The sequence below is a fragment of the Pinus tabuliformis genome, chromosome X (genome assembly GCF_031772625.1).
Source record: "Pinus tabuliformis cultivar Carrire ecotype Pingquan chromosome X, CPIR1, whole genome shotgun sequence".
NCBI lineage: Eukaryota > Viridiplantae > Streptophyta > Pinopsida > Pinales > Pinaceae > Pinus > Pinus tabuliformis.
This window is the reverse complement of record NC_142308.1, coordinates 84,695,848-84,706,983: the sequence shown is the minus strand read 5'-3', so window position 1 is coordinate 84,706,983 and position 11,136 is coordinate 84,695,848. Positions and strand designations below refer to the sequence as shown.

General features: G+C 30.0%; 1 protein-coding gene across 1 annotated transcript; it reads left to right on the top strand.

Annotated features, from left to right (window-relative positions):
- Positions 1-232: 232 nt before the first annotated feature.
- On the top strand, positions 233-4,039 carry LOC149138489 (peroxidase P7-like). The gene is made up of 4 exons (XM_089452867.1): positions 233-454; positions 2,401-2,592; positions 2,772-2,937; positions 3,592-4,039. Exons 1-4 carry the CDS (start codon positions 233-235, stop codon positions 3,981-3,983), a joined length of 972 nt encoding a protein of 323 aa, XP_089308993.1. The 3' UTR covers positions 3,984-4,039.
- Positions 4,040-11,136: the final 7,097 nt, after the last annotated feature.

Here is an 11,136-nt window from a genome sequence, read left to right as displayed (position 1 = left end):
TGCAGGAACTTGAGAACTACGCACAGGACCACTCCTTTATGACCTTTAGGGAGAAGCATGTGCAGGACCACTCGTTTATCACCTTTAGGGAGAAGGCATCTACAGCAAATCAATGAACGACCCCTAAGACTTTTATATGCTATTATAAATTGGTAATCATAGATCTCCCAGAACCACCCTGCAAATTGCTAAGCAAATTAGTTTAGTTTGAAGCGCTTTTCCATAACGAACAATGGCTGTTTTGATGAAAAGCCTCCTTTCATGCATTGCTGTAATGATGTTTATGTGTTCGATTACTAACAGCGTGCATGGTCAACTGAGCTCAACGTTTTATAACAATTCTTGCCCGGCCGTTCTGTCGATAGTGCAAGCCGCAGTAAAGCAAGCAGTGGCTCAGGAAAAACGTATGGGGGCATCGCTTCTCCGCCTCCACTTCCACGACTGCTTCGTTAATGTGAGTGAAAGAATTCAGTTTTATCATTCAACGTGATTAATAATAGTATTCTTTAATTTCATTAGATTTTTTTGTGTCTGAATCTGGTAGAAAAATTTGAGGTTAAATTTTGATTTGTGTTATTTAAACTGGTTTTTTTTTACTGTATATATGAATTCAGCACTTTGAGAAATTTTTAGAGCACTTTGAGTGCAGGGGTTACCCATCAATTTTGTGATTTCAATAAATTCTTGCAGGATTTTAGAGAAATTAGAGAAAAAAAATCTAAAAAAAACTTCCAAATTTTTTTAACCGAAACAACTCTACTGAAAATAAGAATTTACCAAAGACAACTCTACTAAGACAACTCTACTAAGAATAATGATTTAAATAAGTTTATGAATATAGAATAGTATATTTAGTCAAAAGCATATTTAGTAATACGCATTGATTTTGTTGCATTGAATGTTGAAATTTTCCATTAATAAAAAATTAAAATATTAATGAAATTGTTTAATATTTAACTTCAAAGTTAACTTCAAAGTTATTATTGTAATCAATTTTATTTTATTTTATTAGTTTTTTTTCAATTTTCTTTTAAATATGTAATTTTTTTTTATCTAAATTAAATTTATAAACATGTAAATAAATTTATTAATTTAAAAAATTATTGAGTATTTTAATGATGTAAATTTACTTATCCAATATATACTATTTTAGCAATCTCGTTAATTTTAAACAAAAATAACCAAAAACATATTAAAAAATAATCAAAATTTATAACAACTAAATAAAGGTGTACTCCTATTAAAAATTTAAAAAAACACTTTATATGTTAGATAATCTTCGGCAAAATCACATAACAAATTTTTTGTGACGCGTTTCGAACCAACCAGTATATGTATTAAAATTTTTAAAAAATACCTTATAAACCTACATGGAATTTTAAAAACTAACTCATATCAAGAAACACTTTATAGTTGTATTTTCAGTAACCTTGTAAATATACAGGAATTTTTAAATTTTTAAAAACTTACTCATATCACAGTGAGGATGTATTTTAACTCTTTAAAGTTTTTTTTTTTTTTTTTTTTTCAATTTTAAATTATATAATTTCTATAACTCAATTTTATATATATATATATATAATTAATTTTGACTCTTTTTAAATTTTGAATTAGATAACCTTTATTTTATATATATATATATATATATATATATATATATATATATATATATATATATATATATATATATATATATATATCACCAACCTACTACACTTATCTTCAACATGTTTTAAATAGCCTCCAAAAAAAAATCACTATCTCACCAACCCATTACATCTATATTCAATAAAACTAATTAAATAAATATAACTATAAATCAACCTACGACACTTATCTTCAACATGTTTTAAATAGCCTCCAAAAAAAAAATCACTATCTCACCAACCCATTACATCTATATTCAATAAAACTAATTAAATAAATATAACTATAAATAAACTTTACAATTTGGACAACCTTATTTAATTTTTAATTCTTAGAAAAATACAGAAATTAAAAGAATGATTTCCTAATTTTTACATTATATTTCCTATAATTAATTATCTTCATTACATCTATATTCAATAAAACTATAAATAAACTTTACCATTTGGACAACCTTATTTAATTTTTAATTCTTAGAAAAATACGGAAATTAAAAGAATGACTTTGCTAATTTTTACATTATATTTTCTATAATTAGTTATCTACATAAACTGATGATTATTTAGCCAACTTGGAGTATTCCAATTCATGTATTTATTTAGTTCATAGAATCTTGGATTCAGGGTGTGGGTAGTCACTACTATTAACATTCCTTATGATAGGTCAAATCCCATGGGTATTAAACAAAAAAATACGGATGCATTTATTTATTCTGGTTACACAATTTTTTTTTGAAGGTGTCATTTATTGCAGGGCTGCGATGGGTCGGTGCTGTTGGACGACTCCTCCACTCTAACCGGCGAGAAGACAGCCATTCCCAATAACAATTCGGCGAGAGGTTTCGAAGTGATAGATACCATAAAAACCCAGGTCGAGAATGCTTGCAGCGGAGTCGTTTCTTGCGCAGACATTCTTGCTATTGCTGCACGCGATTCTGTTGTGGAAGTAAGCTCTGTTGTTGTCGTTCTGTTTTGAAGAATTTCTTAGAACTGAAACCCTCCTGAGAATATGTTGAAATAAGCTATGGTGTTGTCGTTCTTGTTTTGAATAATTTGTTGGAACTGAACCGCTCCTGATTATATCAAGTAATAATGAATATGTTATATAAAATTGTTAATTACCAGTTGGGTGGGCCTTCATGGACGGTGATGCTGGGGAGGCGAGACTCGAGAACAGCAAACTTAAGCGCCGCAAACGCTAACATTCCGCCCCCCACTTCCAATCTAAGCACCATCATCTCACTATTCAGAGCGCAGGGGCTATCCACAACGGAAATGGTTACACTTGCTGGTAATATTATTTTTTTCCAATGCATTAATTATCATAAATAAAATTGTAATTAGGAGAAAATATATATTTTTGGGGAGTGTTTTTAATATTGGGTAATCACAAAGATATGGGTGCAGTTAAATAATTGACCACGGTCTTGTTGATTGTTAAATATTAGTCGAATCAGCAATCCAGATAATATTATTTCTTCATACTATAATAGTATAATGCATTAATTATCATAAAATTGTAATATTTTATATATTTTTGGGGGGAGTGTTTCTAATATTTGGTAATCAAAAGTAGATGGGTGCTGTTAAATAATTGATCACGTGCTGTTGATAGCTAAATATTCGGCTAATCAACAATCAATCGAGATAATATTATTTTTTCATATTATAATAGTATAACGCATTAATTATCATAAAATTATAATTAGGGTGCAGTTAAATAATTGAGGCCGTCCTTTGGTTGATTGTTAAATATTTAGTGGAACAGTAATTCAGATGAAAATGTAGGTCGAGTTCAATATGATATACTTAAAAAAAAAAAAAACTAGTTTAATGAGTTGAGTTCCGTATTTCTTTGAAATAAAATTCCATAATTGTGGTTCCGAAAATAAACCACTTAATAAAAAAGTTGCCATCAATATGATATGATATATTCAATCCGCAGGTGCTCATACTATCGGGCAAGCTCGGTGCGTGAGTTTCAGAGGGCATATTTACAACGACACCAATATAGACAGTACGTACTCTATTTCATTACGTTCAAAGTGTCCTCCTACCAACGGCTCTGGAGACAGCAACCTGTCGCCACTGGATTATGTGACTCCCACCACCTTTGACAATAACTACTACAACAATTTGAAAATCAAGAAAGGGCTTCTCCACTCCGATCAGGAAATCTTCAACGGAGGCTCCACTGATTCAGAGGTGACTTTGTACAGCACCAACGTCGACAATTTTTTCTCCGACTTTGCTGCGGCCATAGTAAAGATGGGGAATATCAAACCTCTGACGGGCAGCAGCGGAGAGATCCGAAAGAATTGCAGGAAGCCTAACTAGCCAACCTGTGAACCGGCCGTTGTCTGCCGAATAGTTTAGTGTGTTTAGTTATCCGACCAGCATGGTGTCCTTAATCTGAAAGTGCAAGTCTTCGATTTTTAATTTGCCTAAACTCTTTAATTTGTAATCGCTCTGGACGCATTATGAAGACGTCCTCGAGCAATAAACGGCGTAGGTTGAAAATAATAAGTTTTTTTTACAAAGTGGAATTCACAATAAATGTGCTGCGCCTAATTTTATTTGGAAGGGATGTCATCATTTTACTTGCCTGAAAGACTTAGATTGCATTTTAGTTTTATTTGTTAAGTAGTTGTGAGTTTTGATTTTTTCAGATACATCACAGCTACATAAATAAAAGAGTTTAAAAGTTAACTTTCTTTTATTTTAAACTAAAAAATTCTCATTAAATAATAAAAGCATAATGCACTTTTGACTTTTTAAAATAATGGAAAATATTTATTTATATTATTAAAATATCTCATAGTAATTATATAAATTAAATTATAGAGATTTACTTTCATTTTTCATTTTTTAGTGGAGATTTTTAACTTATAAATAGGCTTTATTGCAATACTATGGCTTATCAATACTACATTCATATTTTTTTAATTGATCAATTTAATTAACTAGCATATATCCATCTACCAAACACTAAGAGGTATCAAATTATTATTATTATTATTATTATTATTGAATTTTAAGGTCACAGCCAAGGAGACACCAAATTGGTGTATGAGACCTCTTGCTTGTGGACAAGGGACCCACCTCCATGCAACGATTTGACTGCTAAGTCTACCATACATACTCTAAGCCCCCTTGGTTTTGAGCCTGTGACCTCTTATGAGGAAACACATGCTCTTATCCAAGAGGTTTGCATATCAAGAGATTTGATCCCTCTTAGTGCTTGGTAGATCCGGAGTTAGTGAGATCCGGAGTTAAAGATGATTGGGAGCTAAGATCGTTCTAGGTTGGTTTAATTTCCCCTTTAAATAATCTATATTGCACATGAATACCATGTACCATCTTTATTTTTATTTTTATTTTTATTTTATATTGAGCCAGTTAAAATGTTTACACTACATTACATTTTTTGTCTAATTTAATTTAATTTTTAATTTTATCTAATTTGACTTAGTCAAAATTTTAAACATTATATTACAACATCTCTACCATATTGGGAGAACCTCTCGTACAAAAAGATATGAAATAGTATATGTAATTAAGATAAATCTCAACATTTAATTTGTGACTATTACTATAAAATATGCAATATTCTAGAATATTGCATAGAAGTTAAATCTCAGTAATCCACCTAATAATTATTTATAATTAAATTAAAATTAAAGGTCCTATTCCAAAATAGACATGCATATCTACATAAATATCTTTAGCAAAAGATATTTTAAGTCTAAGAAAACTATAATCCTACTTATTGCAATAAAAAAATTGAATATATTTGTTATCCTTCCAAAAATTAACGCATTCTAATTCTAATTTTAGATATTCAATTTTTCATATAAATAGTCATTATTTATTGTTAATAAGTTATAGGAATGGTTAATAAGTTATAGGAAGGAAATGTGACAATTTTTCCTTTCAACTATCAGTGTTACATCTAACTACTTATTTGGAGAAAAAGAATAAAACATTTTTTTAATTGTATTTTCGTTGCATCTCCTTAAAGGTTTATTCAAATGTAAAGTTTAGACATTCGTTGGATACGAAATTAAATTTAACATCCAAGAAGCACCCATTTTTCATATTTTTTAACATACCCAGAGTACAAAAATTGAAAATACATGAAAAATAAGGTTTATTCAAATGTAAAGTGTAGACATTTTTTGGATACGAAATTAAATTTAACATCCAACAACACCCATTTTTGCATATTTTTTAGCATACCAACAGTACAAAAATTGAAAATACATGAAAAATATATTTTAAACCTATGTATTTTAAAAATTTTCCATTGTGTCTACTAAAAACATGTAAAGTAGGTGCTAGTTGGTTGTGTAATTTAGTTCCACATCCAAGGAATGTCTATCCTTGATATTTGAGTACTTAGAAAAATATAATTAAAAAATAATAATTTTATTTCTTTTTCTCTAAAAAATCATCTCTTATTTTATTATTTTAACTATTATGTTATTACTTTCCTTACGAGACCTATTTTAGAGCTCAAAATTTATGTAATGGTAGGCTCACCAAATACCATTTTCATTTTTTTTATAATTTATAATTTATTAGGATCACCTATTTTTTAAATATGAAATAATTAAAAAATAATAAATTTATTTCTTTTCCTCTAAAAAATCATCTCTTATTTTATTATTTTAACTCTCTTATTTTATTATTTTATCTATTATATTATTACTTTCCTTAGGAGACCCATTTTAGATCTCAAAATTTATGTAATGGTAGACTCACCAAATACCAAAATTCATTTTTTCTTATAATTTATTTGAATCACCTATTTCTTAAATATGAAATGTCAATCCAAGAGAAATGGACATTCCGCTATCATGCATATTATCCCATTTCGCTCTCTTATCAACATCATTAGGAGGGATTTCTTATACCAAAGTAAATTTGATATAATCCTGTACCTCCTAGTACATCATGTGGGATTTCCATAGAAGAAATTAGTACTAATAAGAAAAAATTCACTTGAGGTGGACATATTAAAATATACAAATAATATAGTATAAAAAGTTAACAATGATTTTCTAAATGGAAAACTTTCCAGAAAATAGGTTGTTTAAAAAAAATAGATTTCGGATGTGAAAGTTATACCTTTTTAAAATTCATTATCAAAAAAACTACCTCGTTATATATATATATATATATATATATATATATATATATATATATATATATAAAAGAATTGACCATCGTATAAGCTTGTTTGTGCAAATAAATTATTTTATGAAGTGATCCATTTTTATAAGACAAGTTAGAATTATTTTTACAACAAAATTACTTTATAAATAAAAGTTGACAAGCAAAAAAATAACTAAAAAATTATTAGTTATTTTTGAAATACATTTACAATGAAGTTATGAAATAAATTAAATTTGTGTAAACTTTTTCAAAAATAACTTAAAAGAGATTTGAACTTAAAACCTATTACTAAATAAATTAACTTATCCATTAAAAAAACATAACAATGATAGTGAAAAAGGTTTGGAGATGTTGGTATTGTTATTATTGTAATTGAAAATATTTCTTGGAGTGAGTGCTGACCCAAAAAAATATCCTTATCAAAAAAACAACATTTTGAAATTAAAATTAAATAAATAAATAATAAAAATATATAAGGTAATCTTTGTTAATCTTTGTTGTTGTTCTTGTTTTGAATAATTTCTTAGAACTAAAGCCATCTAATTATATCACATAATAACTAATAATAACTAATATATTTTATGTTAATTACCAGTTGGGTGGGCCTTCCTAGACGGTGATGTTGAGACTCGAGAACAACAAACTTAACCGCTGCAAACTCTAACATTTCACTGCCCACTTCCAATCTAAGTTCCGTCATCTCATCTCACTATTCCGAGCGCAGAGGCTCTCCACAATGGAAATGGCCACACTAGTTGGTAATATTATTTATTTCCCACAATACAATTCACTAATGATTATAAAAATTTAGTATAATTCATGGTTGTCAATTTAACAAAATATATATTTTTGGGTCCTGTTGAGTTGATATGATAGGTCATCTATCACATTTAGAATTTTCCTATTGATGTTTTAGGATTCATATGAACTACATTGGATGGTTAGAAAAATATAAATGTAATGCATCTAAAAAAATATATTAATATTAATTACAAAATTTTCTATTCAACAATGATATCACATGTTTAATTTATATGTGCTAATACTTTAGCGCAAGTTCGGTGCGTGAATTTCACAGACCATATTTACAATAACACTAATTCTTGCTAGGACTACAACAATCTCTTCTTTTTCATTATTTTGTTTGTTTAAGAGAATGAAAATGAGGACGTTCTAAAACATTCTTTTTTTTTAGTCTTTTGGCAGCTGATACATCCAAAAGGGAGAGACATGGGTCTAGTGAGTCTTAATCAGAGATTAAAAAAATCATCTTTTAACCATGTTAAATTCATCTTAAAAGGGTTGGAAGGTTTCTTAAGGGCCCCTTTTATGTCCAATAAAATGGGGCAATGGTTTGAAATGCCTCCCTCACCAATCCATTGCTTAACCATGGGGAGAGATTCTAGAAGAGCTTCAGCGAGGAGGAATTTGTCGATTATATTAACAACCCAATCATCCCCTAAACGTTGATTTCTCCAAGTAGGTGAAATTTTAACAGGTTCCACATCCACCAACATACAACAAGTAAGCCTACTCCGGAAGAAATCCACTCGAGGATCTGGCTTGGCCCGAAGGCCCCAAGATTCTAAATGACCCAAAGAGAAATTTAAGTCACCACCAATCATGGTATTGTTTAATCAAAGAAGGGATTTATTCAAGAGCGAATCCCAAAAATCAATTTGATTTTGAGATGGTCCATATATGTTAAATAAGATAAGAGCTTGACCCAAAACCAGAGAATAGACCTCAATCACATAACCAACTCAATGCTTCAGATATTGGAAACTTGAACCTGATGGGATTTCCAACCCACATCAAGACCCCCACCCCCGCACACACCCTTTCAAACGACCAAAGGTATCTATAGCTGAGAAAGACCATCAATTCAGTAGGGATTCAAGGCACAAAGAAATTTGGATGTTATTACCAAGAGTTTCTTGAAGGAAGATAATATCTAGTTCGTTTACTTCGACAAGTCCCTTTATATATATATTTTTAGAGGTACAAGCAATACCCCAATAATTGAAAGACATTAATTTCATTTGGGAAACTCCAAGGAGGTTTGGATAGCTCTAAGGGCCCCTCTAATAGACAATTTCCTATCGACAGTAAAATCTTCATGGGATTTTCTTTTGCTTGGGATAGGAAGGATTGTCTTCCATGGATTTGGCCCTCCACATAGGACAAAGAAAGTTGTCCCAATCCCTAGGCAATACCTCCCCTATGGGGAACCACAAGCCGAGAGTGGTCGTTACTTAAGACATCATCGGTGTCATGAAACTTAGAATAGGTAAAAGAAAAAGAGGATGATGATGAGGACATATCACCAACGGCATTAAAAACAAGGAAAAAAGTTGGGTCGAGATGGGAAGAGGATAAATGAGGAGGGATACAAGAGCTAGCAACATAGAATCCCATAGATACTTGAGGACTACATGTCTGAGAATGAGAAAAAGAAAAACCAACATCACTAAAAAGAAGATATGAGGAAGAGAAGGAAGTGGCATGGTACCTTCATAATTCGGAGCTGAGAGGGAACAAGGATGGACATATGGCTGAGAACCCTCATTCATCTGCAAGGAAACTTGAACGTCATCATAAAATCCCATATAATTCATGCAAGATGTAGATACCAACATCTTCTAAGATTGGACCCTCAGTTCATTAGACTCGTCAACCTAAGAAAAAACCTTGGTTTTGTTCGCCTTCTTGTGCAGAGGAAGCATGCAATATTTTGTGAGGTGCCTATGTTAATGCCACTCCTACATCTAAAAGGGACTCCTATGTAGTCCAACTCAAGAGAGCATGTATGTTGACCTTTTTCCACAACCATGGTTTAAAAAAAATAATCAATTTAGTCTTTAACCAAAACATGTTTTTGTAAAAGTTCAAAATTATTTTTGAAAAAATAATTACTTCGCTACCAAGAAAAATTGAAGGAAGATCAAAACTAAATAGAACAAATAATCTATCAATGTCAAAGAAAATCACATGTATAAAAAACAATCATCAAATCATTTTTGCAGAAAAAAATTCTACAAAGGGTTTTATGATTTTGTTGTGTTACTTGTCAAAGAAAATCACAAGTATCAAAAACAATCATCAAATAATTTTTGTAGAAAAAAATTCTACAAAAGGTTTTATGATTTTGTTGTGTTACTTGATATAATTATTTGACTCAATTCAACTTTATGTTGGAGATCATCTTTTTGGAAAAAATTGTGTGGAGAAACTACAATGTCCGATGTTTCGGGTGAACACTTCACCCATCTTCAGGGACCATGCACACCCCTTTAGGTTTTAAAATTTCACTCTAACCTGCATATATCAGTGATTTATTAGTAAGGTTTTATGATTGATATAATTATTCGACTCAGTGCACGTTTATGTTGGAGATCATTTTTTGAAAAAAAATTGTGTGGAGAAATTGCAATGTCCAACGTTTCGGGTGAGCAATTCACCCATCTTCGGGGACCGTGCACACCCCTTTAGGTTTTAAACATTCGCTCTTACCTCCATATCTCAATGATTTATTAGTAAGGTTTTATGATTTTCTTGTGTTACTTGATATAATTATTCCACTCAGTGCAAGTTTATGTTGGAGATCATCTTTTGAAAAAAAACTATGTAGAGTAAGGTGAACACTTCACCCATCTTCAAGGACCATACATACTATAGTGGAGTGGCTGAAAATATTGTAACTGAGAAATTTTTATTTGATTCCCGATCACAAATGTAACTCATGAAAATGATATTTCACTATTTATTGGACTTGACTCGCTAGCCTTCCTAAAGAGAACATGTCAATAATGTAATGGCATTATGATATGGGTAGCTTCATGTGGTGATTTTATTTTTATTTTAATATATTATGGTTAGTTATTCTATGTGTATCTTTTATGTTGTAAACTTTCAATCTTCCCTACATACCGAGTTATCAGTAAAGTTTTATGATTTTGTTGTGTTACTTGATATAATTATTTGGTTTAATTCAAGTTTTATGTTGGAGATAAAAAAATTGGAAAAAAATTTGTGGAGAAATTGCATGTCTTGGATTTTGAATGAACATTTTCCCAAGTGTCCCACATTTTAGATAAATAAAGTGTTCACCCAAAAATAAAACATTACAATTTTTCAACAGAATTTTTTCCAAAAAAATTATTCCAAACCTAAATTTAAACCAAATCAAATAATTGTATCAAATAACACAACAAAATCATAAAACCTTACTCATAACTCACTAAATATGGAAGTAAGAATGAAAGTTTAAAACCAAGAAACTACAAATAGAATAGCTAACCCTAATATATCT